At 34.6% G+C, this 18,931-nt stretch overlaps 4 protein-coding genes across 6 annotated transcripts; 2 read left to right on the top strand and 2 right to left on the bottom strand.

Moving 5' to 3' along the window:
- Positions 1-1,734: 1,734 nt before the first annotated feature.
- On the bottom strand, positions 1,735-2,981 carry LOC106715915. The gene is made up of 3 exons (XM_014509288.2): positions 2,501-2,981; positions 2,245-2,433; positions 1,735-2,166 (listed from the first exon to the last, which is right to left on the bottom strand). The coding sequence occupies exons 1-3, from the start codon at positions 2,895-2,897 to the stop codon at positions 1,868-1,870; spliced, it is 885 nt and encodes a 294-aa protein (XP_014364774.1). The 5' UTR covers positions 2,898-2,981; the 3' UTR covers positions 1,735-1,867.
- Positions 2,982-8,716: 5,735 nt separating this feature from the next.
- On the bottom strand, positions 8,717-9,898 carry LOC106715899. Of its 2 annotated transcripts, none has more exons than XM_014509268.2 (3): positions 9,596-9,898; positions 9,110-9,520; positions 8,717-8,878 (listed from the first exon to the last, which is right to left on the bottom strand). In XM_014509268.2, the coding sequence occupies exons 1-3, from the start codon at positions 9,809-9,811 to the stop codon at positions 8,735-8,737; spliced, it is 771 nt and encodes a 256-aa protein (XP_014364754.1). In that variant the 5' UTR covers positions 9,812-9,898; the 3' UTR covers positions 8,717-8,734. The 2 variants fall into 2 exon arrangements, with proteins under 2 accessions (XP_014364754.1, XP_014364762.1); XM_014509276.2 differs by having other exon boundaries at positions 8,717-8,869; positions 9,596-9,897.
- Positions 9,899-14,383: 4,485 nt separating this feature from the next.
- On the top strand, positions 14,384-15,584 carry LOC106715546. Its single transcript, XM_014508857.2, has 2 exons — positions 14,384-14,621; positions 14,795-15,584. Exons 1-2 carry the CDS (start codon positions 14,596-14,598, stop codon positions 15,582-15,584), a joined length of 816 nt encoding a protein of 271 aa, XP_014364343.2. The 5' UTR covers positions 14,384-14,595.
- A 607-nt stretch (positions 15,585-16,191) lies between these two features.
- Positions 16,192-18,652, top strand: LOC106708676. Of its 2 annotated transcripts, none has more exons than XM_045684000.1 (2): positions 16,192-16,405; positions 16,662-18,652. In XM_045684000.1, the coding sequence occupies exon 2, from the start codon at positions 17,620-17,622 to the stop codon at positions 18,538-18,540; it is 921 nt and encodes a 306-aa protein (XP_045539956.1). In that variant the 5' UTR covers positions 16,192-16,405; positions 16,662-17,619; the 3' UTR covers positions 18,541-18,652. The 2 variants fall into 2 exon arrangements, with proteins under 2 accessions (XP_045539956.1, XP_045539957.1); XM_045684001.1 differs by having other exon boundaries at positions 16,662-18,317.
- Positions 18,653-18,931: the final 279 nt, after the last annotated feature.

Here is an 18,931-nt window from a genome sequence, read left to right as displayed (position 1 = left end):
TAATCAAAACTTTTAAATTAATCTTAATTATTTAAGATTGAAAAAAACAAGACGATGTGAATCGACCATTCTTAACTAGTTTTTACAAAGATTCGAATTTATGCTGTAATAAAATGTATGTAAAATATTTGTTTTGGTATTATTTTCTACTTTATACAGATACAAAATACAAATATACTTTATTGTGCACTATCATAGAGTTACAAAAAAAGAAAGTACATCAGGATTTTCACTAAAGGCGGTCTTATCGTTAAGCAGCGATCTCTACAAGACAACCTTTGGGTAGAAATTAAGCTTAATAAACCAAATAGGTTACCATTCGATAAAAGAATACATTATGGTAGACTTCTATCGAATGTAGCTTTAATTATAATTTATTTTATTTAATTGTGTAAAAAAAAAATATTTTCAGTACATTTTAATACAGCTGTTAGTAATTCCTGAAAATAGTACCTGTTTAGTGAAAGTTGACCCTAGACTCCTATGTATATAGAGTTATTTATACTGTATTTAGATATAACTATATACTATATTATTATATAACTAATTGTTGCACTTTTGAAACTATATCTTCGCGCTATATTCTAACTATGATTACTTAATAAATAAGTTCCAAAAGTAAAGTAAAATAACATATTTTAAAAATTATATGTTCTGTTGATGTTACGGCACTGGGAATTCCGTGAAAAAATGACTATCGTTTATTACTTTTTGGCCGACTTCAAAAATAATAAGGTTACTAATTCCACTGTTTTTTATTTGTGTAACCGCGAAACTCCGCCCCTGGTGGTCCGATTTTGATAAAAATTATTTTAATGGAAAGCAAGTGCTTGCAGATGGGTCCCATTTTTTTAAAATAACTAGAAGGCTAGTAGATTTTGAATTTAGCTTCAAAATTTGTTGCGAAAATTAGGGACATTTTCTAGGGTGCGTTTCAGACTGGGGCGGAGAGTAGAGCAGATTTTTTGTCGCATTACAAATTAGCGTTATGAGATTAAAACAGGGTTTAATTTTACTTTGCACATCTTTATTATTAAAAGCAAGCGCAAAAAAGACGTGATTAAACCTTGTTTCAATTATGTAAAAAATCTGTTCTCTCCGTCGCAGTCTGAACTTATTTGTAATTTTGTTTCATATTTAATTGTTATATGTTCCAACTGATTATATTTGTATTTTAAATATTTTTAAATGATAAAATAACGTTACTCTAACATTTTAAAACGTTTGAATTATAATATAAACCATACAGGCGACAATAATACTGTAATATTTGTAGTTTTAATATTTTTCCACTTTTCCACACTATTGTACAACTTTAAACACTTTCGACGAATCTTTCTCTATCCTTCTGGTAAAATTGTATTCAAATCTTAAAATAAATGACTATATGAACGAATTCATTTTTGTTTTATTATATACTGGCTGTAACCCACAACTCCGTCCGCGTGAAAAAAATAAGTAGCCTATGTTTTCTTTCAAAATGTGTTCTACATCTGTGCCGAATTACATTAAAATCCGTTCAGCCGTTCCGGAGATACCTTCGAACAAACATACATCTAAACTGTCGCATTTATAATATTAGTAAGATGTAAATTAGTGGGAGCTCACATTTAACCAAATGGCCCCAAGCATTAATCTGAACTTAGCTAATTGTCTTTTGCTATTTAAGTTAGCATTTTTATTTATTTATTTAAGGGTCAATTTTTATTCTTTGTAAATAAATTTTAATTTTCAACAACAGTCCGTTTTATTGTGTACAATAAATAATAATCAATAAATACTGACAATAAATAACTAGTTTCTAAGCACTAGCACGATTGAGTGCGATCACTATGTACATTTCGTGTTATGTAGAGGTAGATTTAGTTCAGTAGGTGGGTGATGAAGACGATGATGATGATGAAGAAATCGACGCTACGCTGGAGTAACTCGGTGATTGGTTGGACGAAGCAGAGGCATTTGAATCACCAGGATAGTACGAGCTGTAAGCAAGTTGTGATGGGTCCCAGACTCGTGAGTACGGTCCAGAGCTGGACGGCTCCCATTGAGGGTTGTAAGAATCCTGAGGGGCTGCTGGAGTTGAAGGGGGTCCGTATTGTGCAGCTGGGGGTCCGTATTGAGGCGCAGGGGGCGCTTCTGTTGGAGTCATCATCATCATTGGCATGCCTATAAACGAGAAATAAAAATTAATGCTAGTCAAAATACTTGTGAAAATATTTTGAGTAAGATTGTTGGTATTATTACCTCCTTTCTTCATCAGCAGGTTGTAGATGAGGAAGCCAAGGACTAAAGTGATAGCCAGTTTACTAAGAATGAGCGCCTTAACCGCTTTGATGCCGACGATGGTGACCAGGATGGGCATTAGAGCCTTCAGCTTGAGCTTCAATAGAAGGAGTACTGGCAACAGCAGCTTCTTCTTCAAGAGGCCTCGAGCTGAAAGAAGGTTCTAGTAAGTAAAATTTAATACCGAACAAAAATACCATCAATTAGTCGAAAATACCTTCGCCGTTTCCTGATTTTTCATCGGGAAACTCAACATCCAATCCTCTATCAGCTCGATAGGTGACTTCTGCGCTCTGGAAAAGAAACTCGGGCAATTGGAATCTGAACTCGTTGCTGTTCAAGATTCTTCCGACCCTGTCGAAGATGACTTTATCGATGTTTTTATCGTCGAGAGCCCGCGCCGATTCGCTGCTGAATCCCAGTTTTGTATCGAGGAAAGAGAGAACTTTCACTTTGAGACAGGACATCGGAGATTCGGCTTCGAAACAATCACTGATCACACTGTCCAGAAGATCGTCACTTGTTTTCAACCGGGTCGTTTCAATTTCATTATCCTTGATGGCGTAACCGTGAACCAGGGCCGCTGAAGCCACGAGTATGTAAAGGCACTTCATTTTCGCGGTAATCACTCTGTCATTAGTTTTTAATTGTGCGTTCGACGCGGCGGGTAATGGAACAACAATGATTTAATTTTTGAATGGGCTTGGTATTTATAGTTGATCCTTTGGGCGTCGAGGCACGCGGCCGCCGCGCATGCGCCGCATACAAACGCCTTTCATACTTGGCAAAGTATTTAATTTCGTTTAAGAAAGTCCTGGAGGTGAGAGTGACCGAGCTATATTAATATCAATAAATAATATTAAATAAACAATATTCACGAAACATTATAATGTTTATAAACATGTAAGTAAAATCTCAAAAGTTCAAAAGCTTTCCGTGAAATTCGTTACAATTTGTTAAAAAGTTCCTTCTTAAATCGATTATTGTGGTAGTTATTTAAAAGTTTTAGTAATACTGCATCGGTTAATCTAAGTCTTAAACAAAAATACTTTAAAAATCAATAACTATGTTATAAATTCTAATCACATGTGTATTACAAATAAATACGTAAACTAAGACACTTAACGTTACGTAAAGGTTTGTTTTTATTTGGTTTATAACTGTTTGTTAAACGGTGACATGTATTATTAAAAAAGGGGTTTAAAAACTTTTATTTAGTTTCAACTGTCCCGATATTTGTCATCAAATCTTGATTAAATTTGATCCAATTCCCGGTTATCGATTGACCTGAAATTTTGGATAGATGTGTAAATGACGTGACACTACAACATTATTATGACATGGTACTGTTTTGATCAATGAGCTGGAAGGTGGCAATAAAGACTTCGTAAAGAACACAATCTAATCAAGTATGAGCTCGTTTGAATCGTCTTAACGAGAAGTTTATCTTTTGAAAAATTCATAGTTCTTTTAATTAACAAGGATATAATAAAAGCTTGTTTTCAAATAATAATTCCATTTCAAATATGGTTTAAAATAATAACTAAAATAGCATATTTTTTATCTTACTTAGGCATGGTGTAGTATACAAAATAGTGTAATAAATAAATAACACGAGTAGGTTTTAACGTGCATTTCCACTGTCAGAACACATTGTTCAACATCTAGCAGAATATCAAAAATAGACATCCTTCTAATTAAAAAAAAACAAAGATAACAATAGTTTTTAATTCTTGTAAGTAGGTACGAGTACTTCGGTAGTACCTTTAAGTATATGTCAATTGGTTTTGTAACAAATTTGGTCAATAAAGCGGTATGTAATAAATCAGTAGGCTGGTCATTTAGCATGCACTACAGACAAGCTCTCACTGTCACATTGTACATAGTAATCAATCACTATTCATTGTTTTTTTTATATAACAGTGACAAGTGAATTAACCTTAAACAAGTTCCTTAGACTGGCAGCTTTGATTCTGCTGGTAGAATTCAATTGTTTTTAAAAAACATTCAACCAAGGTATTAAGTCAACATAATCAACGTAACCTGCTATTTATATACAAGTTTATATTTATATTATATTGGAATTGGACATATTCTACAAGGCTATTCTGAACAGAAGGTATAGTAATTGGTTGTGTGAAAGATATTAAAAAAAATAGGATGTTAATGGAATAATTGAGTCGGATTTAAATCATCAAGTTGTTGTAAATACATATGTAGGTAGAATTTGGAAAAATAATTCAAAGAATTGTTTAAATAATTACGGATAATAAATCATAACAGACATTATTGAATTATTTAGTTTATATTATATTTAATTTTAAGAAAGTCCTCCCAAGTAGGAATGGAGACAGGTCGTAAAAACTTAATCCAAAATTTTAAGGTTTATAAAATGCCGAACCCATGTGAGTGGGAAAAGGCCAGGGAGATGATGATGAAATTATAACAGACATTAGACAAATTGAAAAACGAATATTGCTTTGAAAAAGATAAATATATTGGCTGATGGTGATAATATGTAAAGCTAATCTTTTTTTAGTGTAGTATCAAAGTGTCTCTTATAACAATTATATGAACATCGTGTTCTCGGAAAGTGAAAACGACGTTTGTTTTGCAAAAAGCTGTCGTGTCTCTCCGCTACATTATGCAATAAGGGTTGTCCGCCATATTGAATTCGACTCGCGTTCGGCCGCCATTTGCATTAGCTGTCATGTCCGGATTGTGAAATTACTATTTCACTTCCGTTTGACTTCTATATGTTTGTCTATGAAATGGAATCATAGCTTTGAAATTTAATAATTATTTAGCATTGTTTGGGTCATACCCAGAAGGACGGCGAAAGACCTTTACACTAACGATATTTTTGGTAATTCTAAAAAATAACTATAAACAATACGCATTTATGCGTAGATGTAAGGGTTTGCAAAAAGGTCAAGGGAAAAAAAGTATGAATTAAAGTACTTCTTATATGTTTTATAATATTAATATAGCAGCAGAATATGTGTAGACCCTTTATTTCTTGTATTCAGATCATTTTTAATGTCACTTTACAAGTAAAGTGTTGAGTAATTTTTGCCCTTCACGTCTTCATAAAGCAATTAATGCATGAAAAAATTATATGAGCTAACAGAAGTTAGACGAAATTGTATGCGAAAAACTATGTTAAAATCAAATTAAACATGACATTTTCTATTCCATAACATACCATCAGCCATATTAGGTAACAACTGGCGCATAACAGTCCGCCCGCTTACACTTGAGCGCGTGATTCACATGCAAAAACATATTCAGTCGAATTCTCGATAGATTCGAACACATCCGAAGAAATAAACAATATAAAATTGCAGTTATATACACGATTTTATTGGAAATTAAACTTTATGACATTGGTATAAGATACAATAGTTTTATCAAAGGCGTTTGATACAGTTTGTATGATATAGCGCCGTAGTAATCCGCAGTAGGGCAAACTATCCGTGCTAACGTACCTTCTAGTAGGTCAGGAGGGTAAGGAAGGCGATACTAGATGGCCATAGACTGCATCCTGAGGGTATTGACTGAATTCAAATGAGGAGTGCCTCAGGTTTGATATTAGGTCCAGTATTAATTATTAGTTATTTGTTTTGAAAATATTTTTCAACTTTCTCTTTGTTATTAGTTCATTTTCGAATATAAAGAACATTTCAGGACAAATAAAAAAATTATCAATTATATTGATATGAAACTATATACAATATGTTTATGTACTTCTTCAATTTAGGTACAAACAAAAAATATAAGGTACATAACAATATTAGCCGTAAACAGCACGTCATGTAAAATTAAGTTATTCACAAAATCCAAAGTTTTATTGTTTACTTTTTTATTGTTTTATACTAAGTTATGTTCACTTTTGTTATCGATGAGGACTAACATCGGACAAGAAGACTTGGAAGAATCTGGAGGAGGCTTTCACCGCTATAGACGGCCATTACACAGAAGATCAAGGAGAAAAACTCACACTAACCATACTAATTTTAAATAATAAGTTTAGCATATACGGAAACTAACAAAACTAACGCATTTCTCATTGTTAGTTAATATTAGCATTATTTTACTAGTAATAGTTTATTGTTCGCAAAATTAAGTTTAATAATATGTAATTATAATATGTAATATGTGTTAAGGGAAAATAAAGCTATCTTTATCTTTTATGTTCGCTTAAACAGTTGACTACAGCGACATCAAATTAAACTAACTTAGCAAGTTTATTTCCATGTTTGTTTTCTTGGCTCAATCCGCAGCTAATCCATAATACGGAATATAGTTTTATTACTTTGTCAACAGATGTCACTATTATTTAATTTGTTAAAGTTAGAAAAGATTTACTTATTTTTTTAAATTAAACCTTTGCATTAAAGCTCACGAACTGTAAAATGGGATAAGGAAATATTTCAGTTTGAACATTAGATTGGAAAAATCAGACCTTTTAAGAAAGATACTTTGGTTGGTATTGGCAAAACGACGATATATAACTTCAGACTTTCGTGGTTTTTACTAATATACTGTTCGTAAAGTCAACCCGTGAACATGGCACATGCATCATCATCAGCTCACTATACGTCCCCACTGAGGGGCTCGGAGCCTACCCCAAGTTAGGGGTGACTAGGCCATAGTCAACCACGCTGGCCAAGTGCGGGTTGACTTCACACATATCATTGAATTTCTTCTCAGATATGTGCAGGTTGCATCACGATGTTTTCCTTCACCGTAAGAACGTCGGATAAATGTACATATGTAAATCGAAAATCGAAAAACACATTGGTACATGGCGGGATTCGAACCCTGGACCTGCAGATTGCAAGTCAAGTGCTTAACCCCTGAGCCACCGAGGCTGTCTGCAATGTGGCGCATGCAACTGTGCCGAAAAATATCGGGAGCTCAAACAGCCTAATCGTGGTAAGAATCCCGTTTCTTACGAACAAAACGACAACATTTTAAACAAAAATTGTTAATATAGAAGTAAGTATGAAACATTCAACATCTTAATTAAATAGAAAGCATTTTGTAATAGCTTGTCAACGTATAGTCACTTTTAATTTTATAGAAAATCAGGTTTTTAGGTTTTAGGTTTTTAGGAAATTTAGGTTCAGATTTCCTTGGTAAGTATTTCATTTAATTCTATTATTTTAAAAGTTTATTGAACTTTTAAAATATAAGTCAACTTTTTCTATGCTACGATATTTTCATTTCGTAGCATTTCGTAGAACCAACGTAACTAATAATTAAAATAGACTAACTAAAACAATCTAAGACCATTTGAATATCGAACTTGTTTTTTATTTCAATCCTAAAGAAAAAAAATTAGACTTGTTTAACTGATGAGGGTATACGCAGTGGAGGACTTTTATTTGCTACCCATTTTGTTGAAATCTCATTTGATATAGTGCAATTAAGTTGAACAATTGTCATAGCAACTTATATACGACATACAACTCTTATGATGACAATTTACTTTACAATTAAAGTAAATTTAAAAACATTAATTTAAAAAAAAGTAATTAAAAAAAATTCGGGATTTTTTTTTATTCTTTGACTGAACATAAATTAATGATATAAATTTCTCTCATTACTTAAATGTATGACGATTTTATACGTCAAAAACTTTCTAACTCCTTTTCCTGTTGGTATCCTGTTTAAAAATGTATTTCTATACGAAGAGTATTTATTATGCAGGACAGGAGTCACGGAAGTGTCTTGCGAACTTTCGTTGTCACGATTAACATAATTTCTATAGCCTAGATTTAAATGCTACTTTATACGATTTAAAATTAAACAAGAATTAAATATATGATTGATATTTGATGTTTATGTTAAAATTATTTTTAATTAAAAAAATAGTGAAGTAAATCAAAGTGAAAGGAAATGTTTTTAATAGTGTTTACATTTAAATAATTGTTTTTTTTTTAATTGTAACATTGAATTTTAATTTTGTATGCTATTGTTACAACTCAATTAATAACTTTAGAAGCTTATAAATAGATGTTTAATGATGTGTTAACATTTTATTTAATCCAAAATATTTGTATGTATATACTTCATACTACATACTCTATACACAAGTTATGTTACGAGAAAAATAAATAAATATTAATAAGACATTTTATTTTATATAATTAACAGGGAATAAACAATTAAAAAACAAGACATTATTAATCAGTGATTTATTTAAACAAAAAAAAAATAAATAACATTCTTACAACACATTCACACACAAACATACACACAAAAATAAATAAATAGTATTACACAGTATTTACACGTACATAGTTTCGCGGTGAAACCATTTTCTATTTGGTTCTAGTTTCCGTTCGGAAAACCGTGTTCGAAATTCAAAATCGAGCGGGCAGCCATCTTGGAACGGTTTAAGGTCACATTTGGTCGTTAGTTCGGATTACGATAGTTTTGGTGTTTATTGGTAAGCGTTGTATGCAAGTTCTTGAGCCAGGTCCTGAGGTTCGGCGTCTCTACGGCGGCGGGTGGCGGCGTAAGCAGCGTCCCAGGGTCCATGGGCCGCGATCTGCGGGTGCGAGTTGTCCGCCGCAATCTGGGTAAACTACAATGTTAGCGGACATAAACGAAGTGTAATGTTAGTCAATACACGTATTATTAATTTGCTATTATGGAAATGAAGTGCGCTGATTATTGTTGTGCATAAAAAGGGTGCGAATAAAAATTTGAATTTTACTATAGCAATAAAGAATACTTAGAAAAAGGTGCATCAGTCACAGTTTAAGGAGTATTTTATAAAAAAAAATATGTAGATTTTTGATTAATTAATAGTTACCTTCTTGCACAGTTGGAAGATAGCGAGAGCGACGGAGACAACGAAAGAGAAGAAGGAGAGCTGCAGAGCATTCCAGGCCTTCAGACCGAGGACACCGATGGCGAGAGGAATGAGGGTCATAGCCTTCAGGAGCACGAACACCAGGATGGGGACAATGATCTTCTTGAGCTTAGCCTTGCGGGCCTCTCCGACTGAGCGCGCGCCTTCCTTGTTGAACTTAATGTTGAGGCTCAATTCATCATTGTCCAGGTTCCTCGGGCTGACGGTCACTTTGGTGTCGGCGATGGGCAGCTGGAAAGTGACGTCATGGGACTGGATGTAGTTCTCGATGCCGTCGAGGAAGTCGCCAGAGGAGCGGCCGCTGAAGTCGTTGCCGGCACCGTTCTTGGTCACTTCGACTGCGTCAGAAATCTAATAACACAGATCATTAATAAGATTACATGTACATTTGAAAGAATTCAATTGACAATGTTGAAGATTAAGTACCTGGAAAGAGTCCTTCTTGAAGATGCTGTCTAAGAGAGACATGACCTTATATTTGATGCACGCGGTGGGGTCAGATCCCTCCGCACATCCGGACCTCATCTCCTCGACCATGCTGTCCATGGGGGTGCCCTTCCAGAAAGCGGGCTTCGAGGGCTGGGCCGCGGCGCTCCCGAACAGCGCCAGTGCGACCAGACACACTACTTTAGCTGACGTCATTTTCTTAATATATAATTCTTTGACCTTCCTGTTGTTTACTGGACGACAGCTGGTGAGATTGTGATAGATTCGAGAACTGGCCGTCGGTTTTTATACAGCTATTTCAAATTCAGCACGTAGTCCGAGGTTCCGGTACGCATTGTCTTTCATCGTACGAGCCGATGGCGTCGGTTAAGTTGTTTCGGAATGAACAGGATCAAAGTGTAAGGGAAAGCTATTCGATACGAATCCTCTTTGTTACTTTGTGCGTAAAACGTCTTAAGTTCTAATGTCGATGTTCCTCTGATGTGCGTTTTAGAATCGTTGATGACTGAACACCTTTTCTGTTGTTTGTGACACCGTACCCTGATTCGTTAGAATCTTGATCCAGTTAGTTTGTCCTTGTCAGTTGAATTGTTTTTCCGTATTGTTAGAGCGAGAGGTAAGACTGCGAGGTGGCTTGGCATTTGATATGGGGGAGAAGACTAGGCGACGCGTCGTTTGCATACATAATTACGCAAAATGCCATGATTGTTCTTGTCACCTCTAAGATAAAAATAATGACCATTAGATATAGTATTTATTAATTTGGTAGAAAACACTTTTAAGATGGTAAAGGTTATTCATATCGTATCTCTTTGCAATATTACATCTGCATTTTATAGTAATTAACGTATAAAACTCATGTACAAAAACACATTTTCATCTTTGTCATTTCCATTGAAAAAAACAGAGTTAACAAGACTTAGACTGGGCCCAACTTATTAAGATAATTTTATTGGGCTAAAGATAAACAATTTCTGATTATATACTTGCAATTGTATACATTATAATGAAATTAAATTTTGAGTATTTTCACAACTTGTTAAAGAAATTATTTGCGTATTCAATAAAATGGCACTTATATTAATCAACAAAGTTTCCTCTATATTACGTTATCGAGTTATACCATAGAGTATTATTTTGCGTCGTATTGTATTCGGACTGGCTAACATTTCAGTTTGAATTTCGCGGCATTATCTGGTAACTTACCAGGTAGTATATAATATATAATGGATTCTGTTTACCTTTAAGTCTTCCTTTTGAGTTAAATAATATATTTAAAGTAATACTGTTCCTTTTAATCATATTATTCATATTAATCAAAATATGATCCGTGATTTAAAATGACTTTATTATTCTCTCAATAACTGATGCCCGAATCTTCGTCCGCATGCAATTAAAAAAGTAGGCTTTGTTATTCCGGAATGCAGCCTATTTCTGTTATAAATTTCATTTAAAGCCAAATTCAATGGAAATGAGAAATTATATTTACACATGTTATTGGCTGATAACATCATTTATGACCTATGGATTTATGTTGAAAAGTTTCAGTGTTAAAACTTACTAATATTATAATTCCGAATGTTTAGATGAATGGATGTTTGTTTGAAGGTATCTCCAGAACGGCTCAACGGATCTTGATGAAATTTGGCACGGTTGTAGTACATAGTCTGGAATAATACATAGGCTACTTATTAAGATTTTTTTTTAAGGACATAGTCGCGGGCGATAGCTAATTGATAATAAAAAGAAGTCTGTTTTTAATAAGTCTGTGATTACAGCCTTATGAAGGTCTTCGTCGCGTAAATTTCGCATTTTTATTATTTTTTTTGTATTTATAATATTTATAAGAAAAACTAGCTGTCGCCCGCGACTCCGTCCTCGCGCAGTTAAAATAAACTAAATGTATGAAAAATAGATGTTGGCCGATTCTCAGACCTACTGAATATGCTCACAAAATTTCATGAGAATCGGTCAAGCCGTTTCGGAGGAGTTTAACCACAAACACCGCGACACGAGAATTTTATATATTAGATGACTATAAGCATCTGTATCAAAAGACATTATTGTGACATATTTCCATGAAGTAGAGTTTTACAATAGATAACTATGCTTTGATAGCATTCCTTCTAGAACTTTGTATTAACTAGTAAGTGTACAAATGTAATTTAATGTGACATAGATTCAACATAACGTGTTATCAAGACCTCGATTATTTGTGATCCCTACTCGTTAGGAATACAAATGCAAAGGCTGTACGTATAGTTCCGCTATCGGTGAAAGTGATTGTTTTACAATTCAATACTTTAATTATTTATTAATGAGTGTCATGTATTGGGTAAAGTAACGTACTCGTAAAATTTCTACATATTAACAACACCTTCAAACGTAAGTGCTGTAGGATTTTTATTACTAACTAGCTTTTACCCGCGACTCCGTCCGCGCGGAACAAAAAATAGAAAACGGGGTAAAAATTATCCTATGTCCGTTTCCTGGCTCTAAGCTACCTGCCCACCAATTTTCAGTCAAATCGATTCAGCCGTTCTTGAGTTATAAATGGCGTAACTAACACAACTTTCTTTTATATATATAGATATATACTAGCTTTTACCCGCGACTCCGTCCGCGCGGAACAAAAAATAGAAAACGGGGTAAAATTATCCTATGTCCGTTTCCTGGCTCTAAGCTACCTGCCCACCAATTTTCAGTCAAATCGATTCAGCCATTCTTGAGTTATAAATAGTGTAACTAACACGACTTTCTTTTATATATATAGACTAGTAAAGTACAGAGAACAAATGATTGGAAAATAGTTTGAAAACATCGGCTAGATGTGTATGAAATTTTTAACAAAAGTAGACTTCGAAATAGCGCATAGGCTTTTACTCAGTATTCATTTTCTTTTTAATTCCCCGTGGACAAAGTGTCACGCGATAGCTATCCAATACTAATATTATAAAAAAACTAGCTGTCGCCCGCGACTCCGTCCGCGCGCAGTTAAAAAAAATGAAAAATAGATGTTGGCCGATTCTCAGACCTACTGAATATGCTCACAAAATTTCATGAGAATCGGTCAAGCCGTTTCGGAGGAGTACGGGAACGAAAACTGTGACACGAGAATTTTATATATTAGATAAAAAAATAGGACCCATCTGTAAGCACTTCCTTTCGATTAAAATAATTTTTATCAAAATCAGACCACCAGGGGCGGAGTTTCATACACACATAGAAAAAAAAAAACAGTCGAATTGATAACCTCCTTCTTTTTGAAGTCGGCTAAAAATGGTAAGATTTGTTTCTTTGCATTGAAATTGCTCAGAAACTGATTTGAAAAATTCTTTCATTGTTTGGAAGCTACACAATCCAAGGTTGACATAGTTTATTATCAGATTTTATTTTATTCCGCGCGGACGAAGTCGCGGGCAAGTCCGTGTTATAGATAAAAGTAAGAAACTAAAAATTTATTAATGGTTAGAACACTTGATATCCATGGTACAGTTGGATCCAATATAAAAAATGGCTGTTGACTGCTTTTTAAAAAGAATATCTTCAATTACTATGGGCATGTTGTTGGGCAACAGATTACTACTATTTTATTTCAGTTCATTAGTTTTTACTACGTTGCATAAAATCAAATAATCTAGATTTGAGTATAGATCGACTCAAAAGTGCATTGTTTAAAAATCTTCAATGAAAGTTTAAGTACGGAATGTGTTACAGAAAGTAAAATCTGTTATTTGCAAAAGACGAGACAATTGTGTGATTGTTTTTAGGACGAGAGTAAATCGTACAAATTCTTTTTGATTATTTCGTATTCAAGTCACGTTTTGTGTAAGCTTTATCAAGGTTTTGTTCTGTTGGACATTTAAAGTGACGATTTAATTTTGATAAATGCCCGTCTTCGATCCACATTTATACATTTATCTGATGTTCTTACGGTGAAGGAAGACATCATGATGTAACCTGTATATATCTGCGAAGAAATTCAAAGACGTATAAAATCACCCAATCCGTACTAAGGCCTAGACGCCCCTAACTTCGGGTAGGAACCCCTAGTTCGGAACGTGTCTGTCGAATTTTTGAGCAGTTTATCTTTTGTCCGAATGTGCAATGAACCCAAACAATCTAATTACAGTTGAACTTGGTTAAGCGATAAACTTCTATAAGCGAGAGTCATTTTCCGATACCGACAGACGACCTCCATATGCGAGTTCGGGTTAGTAGAACTCTTTAAGCGAGAAAAATATCTCGGTCCGGACTCTCATTTATCCAGGTTCCACTGTATATTGTATGTATTAGTTAACTGTATGGAGATAAGTGCGTAATAATTTGATCAGTGAACGCTTGTAATTATAATACAAAGTTTACTGACCCTGAATGATATCAATTCATTTATAAGAAAAATTTTGCTAGTGTTATTTCAACCGTATACCATTGAAATAAAGTAATTTTTTCTTAAATTGTGTTTAAAAGATTTCAATGCTATTTTAGCGGCGCCGCTGAAAATTGGAAATGCGATAAGCGTAGTGTACATTGATGGAAGTATATCCACGGGTTTCCACTGTCGAAATACATGTACAAAAATACTTTTTTGTCGGATTGTACCAACCAATTTTAAGTCTTCAAGTTTCAAAATAAAATTCAAAGCATGATAAATTGTTTTCCATTAGCTATAATAATTTAGAAATACCATTATTTGTCATAACATTTTTTTTACTGTAATAATCATATTCAATTTCGATAACATTAGTTCGCATCTGGCAAGTATAAAGTAAACATGAATTAACGCAGTTCTTTTGTTAAAAGGCGTCAGTGTGCACGCGCCGGCTTACATCATCCCGCTATCGTTAAAACTGTTTGCCGAACAAACACCTGATTAAACAGTTGATGACGGATCTCAATGCAAACTGCATTCTAGCCCACGCTGTCCGCTGATCATACATTCATTGCCACGCCTAGGAAGCCACCAACGAGCCAAAACTATGGAGCGAAACCCACACTGCGAAAGGTAAGCCAACCATTCAATTATGTGGCCGCTTAGTTCCTCCATCGTCATCGCACAGGTCGCACAGAATATGTGCTCGTGACAAGGAATAGTTCATTGACACATTAACAACGACCCTATACCGTTAATTCCTTGTAAGGTCGAAAAATGTCAAAGTTAACCGTTACAAATTTCAGCAAGAGGATCGGCAGTCCTTTCCAGAAGGATAAAGAACCAGATGGGACCGCAATAGTCCATGAGGAAGTTCTACAGAAGACAAATTATGATATACAGAAGGAAAAGAACAATGAACTTCTACAGAAGATAAATAAGAAGACAGCGGAGTACCAGTCGAACAAACCGAGCTCGGGCGTGTTCACAGAAGTAGTGACCCACGGTGCGTTCACTTCCAAAAAGGTGGAAAAGGAGAAAGCATCGAAAGTAGAAAGTGTACCGACCAAATACGGGAACGGGTCAAATTCTAAATCACTTCTCGGATACCCATCATCAGCTAACGACTTAGCACTAGACGCCAAATCAGACTTGGAATCCGATCCTAATATATCCGAAGAGGTTAAAAATAAAGTTATTGAAAAATTGTTTGCATTAGTATCAATGGTACAACATGCTTACGAATCTAAAGTACGAGTGATGACTGAGTACGAAAAATTTAAAGATACGCATTTGAGGAATGAAATCCGTCGAGAGAAGGAACATTCCGAGCAACTGTATAAATTAAACATGAGCTTTCAGAATGAAGTCATACAAGCCGTGCAGCAGTTGAAGAGTGAGCTGGATATATCTAGAAATGTAACTAATAATGTAGAAGATAATAATGTTAATAATATTGAAGATTCAATGAGTTTTAATACAAATGATGTTCAAACAACGTTGTTGAGAATGAACGATTTCGATGACGTCACAAATAATGATAGAACGCAACAAAGTGAACAATCAGTTACCAAAGTCGACGACAAGTCGGAATAAATTAGCATATTTATTTTAAAAGTGTTTAGTTTAATAAATTATATTTATAATACTCTACGTTTATTCATTTAGTTTAAAATATTTTGTTAAACTTTAGTTACTTTGAAAAAAAACCTAATTAATTATAATTAAAACTTTTTAATTGTTTATTCTAAATTTAATTAAATCTATTGTTTTCACAAAGTATGATGACATAAGGGAACTCCTTTGCTCAATCAAGCCAAATTAAAAAAAAAATTAACATTCACTTAGGTAAGCTAAGTAACACATAAGAATTTAAACCATGCTTACAATAATAAAGAACAATGCATAGAATCAAAATTATCAGAATTGCAGTGATTAATTATTGTCATAAAATGTCTGCTTTAAAATCAACCAAAAATATTAGCAATCTTCAATTACGTATGCCTTTTAATGATTCCTATTATATGACGTTTCTTAACGTGACTTAAATTATAAGTCAACTTCGCTTCGAGGCGTTAGTATAAGAAGTAACAAGGTTGATTAACACATGAAAAGACAAAAATGTTTGTGTGTTTTACGTCCGCTTTCGTGATTCTTCCTGGAGTCGATCTATTTATGTAGCTGGTAGTACATTACTTAGGGGGAAGTCTCGTAACGCCGGACGGCACCTAGCGCCGGACACTCGTACTATTTAAGCGAGTATAAATCTTTTTATTTCAAAATACAAGTGAAAGGGGCGCGGGGGGCACACAGGTACAGGATCACGCGCCGCGCCTCGCCAGTGACGCACACGGCCACGGCGGGAGCAGCCGTTTGCTGTTTTAGGCGCAAAATCACGGCGTCACCTAAATATCAATGTAAGTAATTCTAGTATATTTATGCATTGACATTTGAGTGGTATTCAAAGATAAAAGTAGTACTTGATTGTTATCCGTAAAATGGTAGAATATTATTAGATCTTTTAAACAGTTTTAGTAGGTACCACCTAATGAACGAAAATGTCTGTCCCTTAGCACCGGACACTAAGTCGTCCCTTAGCGCCGGACAGTAAACATATTGATATTTCTTGTGAGAATTTACGTCATTTATTCTAATTATTTAATTTTGTTTTAGAGTATAGAAGAAAAAAGATAATTAAAATGGAAGAGAAGAAAAAGAAAGGATTCTGGGAGCCACAGAGCTTACAAACTGCTATTGATAAGGTTATGTCAAAAGAACTGAGTGTAAGACAAGCTGCAATGCAATACAATATTCCTAAAAGCACTAAACATGATAAAATAAAGGCCCTAAATCGAGGAGAAGAAGTAACAATGAAACCAAAGTTAGGTAGGTTCACTAGCACCTTCTCAGCAGAGTATGAACAAGTCTTGGTGGATCACATTAAAGATTTATCGAATAGATGCATGCCGCTCATGAAAAAGGAGTTTCTAAAATTAGCATACGACTTAGCTGAAGTCATGAAGATTCCTCATCGATTTAATAAAGAAAAAGGCAGTGCTGGTAAACATTTTTACTACGACTTCATGAAAAGGCATTCTGAAATTTCGTTGAGAGCACCGGAATCGACAAGCATGATGCGCGCCGTAGGATTTAACAAACCACAAGTGGATCTATTCTACGACAACCTTGAAAAGCTGATGAAACAGTACAAATTCACACCCTCAAGAATTTATAACTGTGATGAAACTGGTGTCAGTTGCGTGCACAAACATCAAAAAGTTCTCGCTCCGAAAGCCATCCGTCAAGTAGGTAAGCTCACTTCTGCTGAGAGAGGCAAAAACATCACAGTTTTGTTCTGTATGAGTGCTAACGGTCACTACATACCCCCATTTTTCGTATTTCCTAGGCAAAGAATGAATGAAAGGCTTATGATGAATGCTCCAGCTGAGAGCATCGGTGTGGCCCAGCCAAAAGGGTGGATGAATAGTGACTTTTTTTACAATATTTAAGAATATTCGTCAAACACACGCAACCAACCAAAGAGAACCCTGTGCTGCTTCTACTGGATGGCCATTGCAGCCACAAGACATTGGCGGTAATCAATTTTTGCAGAGAAAATCATATTCACTTGATGAGTTCACCACCACACACTACACACAAGCTCCAGCCTCTGGACAGGACATTTATGAAGCCATTTAAAGATGCATACAGCCAACAATGCGACTTGTGGATGAGAACAAATGCTGGATGTCGGATAACGGATTACGACATTGCTGGTTTGGTCAAAGAAGCATTTATAAAAGTAGCTCGATTGGATATTGCAGTATCTGGATTCAAATGCACTGGAATCCATCCATTTGACAGACATTTATTTTCTGACCTAGATTATTTGGCTGCAGATATGACCAATATACCACTAGAACAAACAGAAACTTCATCGAACGCACTAAACAACGAACAAGCTGTCGTGATATCAAACTCAATCATAGAAGAGCAAATGAAAGAATCTGAACAATCTATTAGTGAGCCTATAACCACAAGTCCCAAACCGTCGACAAGTTCTGCTCCCGATCTTGTTCAGATACTAATCCATAACTTATCACCGTTGCCTGACGCAGCAAAAAAACGAACAGCAGCTCGAAAAAGAAAGAGTGAACGAAGTGAAATTTTAACTTCATCGCCATACAAAAAACTGGCAGAAGAAAAAGAAAATGAAAAGAACATGAAAGATAAAAAGGAGGAAATAAAATCTAAGTTTGAAGTAGCAATGGGAGGTAAAGGAAAGCAAACCAAAGGAATTAAAACTAAAGGAAAGAGCGTAGACAAGGGAAAAGAAGCGACAAACGTGAAACCTAAAGGAAAGAAAGGAAGTGAAGTACGACCATTAACTGAAACATCTAACACAAACATAACAATTTGCGTAGTTTGCTTAGAAGACACTGACGAAGACTGGATCCAGTGCTCATCCTGTCGTGGGTGGGTACATGAAGCATGTGCAGACATTCCAGAGTGTGGAGATGGCTACATATGTGATCGATGCAGGTTATTTTGAAATGTCCGGTGCTAGGGGTATGGCACAAATATTCGTCCGGTACTAGGTGCCACTTTTTAAAATTATATTTTTTGTTACCAAAGTTTGATTGATAGTATTAATTATATTTTAGCAGAGGTTGCATTTTTGTTAATTTAATTTGATTTCTAACTTTGTTATCTAACATAAATCATAATTTAATAAACATTTCGTAAAATATTTTTTATTTTATTTATAAATAACCTTAGGTGTCCGCCACTAGGGGACTTCCCCCTACAATTTATATAATATATTTATATAATTATATGCTATATATATTGATATCTCTATTTTTAATAGAATAAAAACAGCATAATCTTGTCTAAAACTTAAATGTGTAGAGACTACGGATTCCTAATCGATACTATTCTGG

This window comes from Papilio machaon, chromosome 24, assembly GCF_912999745.1.
Source record: "Papilio machaon chromosome 24, ilPapMach1.1, whole genome shotgun sequence".
NCBI classification, from domain to species: Eukaryota; Metazoa; Arthropoda; class Insecta; order Lepidoptera; family Papilionidae; genus Papilio; species Papilio machaon.
The sequence above is the reverse complement of the archived record's forward strand: the minus strand, read 5'-3'. Positions and strand labels throughout refer to the sequence as shown.

What these genes read in the sequence shown, in the direction of transcription:
- LOC106715915 (XM_014509288.2), bottom strand. Translation starts at nt 2,897, where the DNA reads ATGAAGTGCCTTTACATACTCGTGGCTTCAGCGGCCCTGGTTCACGGT. An exon ending in AAAATCAGGAAACGGCGAAG is followed by an intron (nt 2,434 to 2,500) that starts GTATTTTCGACT and finishes ACCTTCTTTCAG; the next exon opens with CTCGAGGCCTCTTGAAGAAG. An exon ending in CCTGCTGATGAAGAAAGGAG is followed by an intron (nt 2,167 to 2,244) that starts GTAATAATACCA and finishes TCTCGTTTATAG; the next exon opens with GCATGCCAATGATGATGATG.
- LOC106715546 (XM_014508857.2), top strand. Translation starts at nt 14,596, where the DNA reads ATGGAGCGAAACCCACACTGCGAAAG. An exon ending in CGAAACCCACACTGCGAAAG is followed by an intron (nt 14,622 to 14,794) that starts GTAAGCCAACCA and finishes TACAAATTTCAG; the next exon opens with CAAGAGGATCGGCAGTCCTT.
- LOC106715899 (XM_014509268.2), bottom strand. Translation starts at nt 9,811, where the DNA reads ATGACGTCAGCTAAAGTAGTGTGTCTGGTCGCACTGGCGCTGTTCGGG. An exon ending in TCAAGAAGGACTCTTTCCAG is followed by an intron (nt 9,521 to 9,595) that starts GTACTTAATCTT and finishes CTGTGTTATTAG; the next exon opens with ATTTCTGACGCAGTCGAAGT. An exon ending in TCTTCCAACTGTGCAAGAAG is followed by an intron (nt 8,879 to 9,109) that starts GTAACTATTAAT and finishes CTAACATTGTAG; the next exon opens with TTTACCCAGATTGCGGCGGA.
- LOC106708676 (XM_045684000.1), top strand. Translation starts at nt 17,620, where the DNA reads ATGAGTTCACCACCACACACTACACACAAGCTCCAGCCTCTGGACAGG.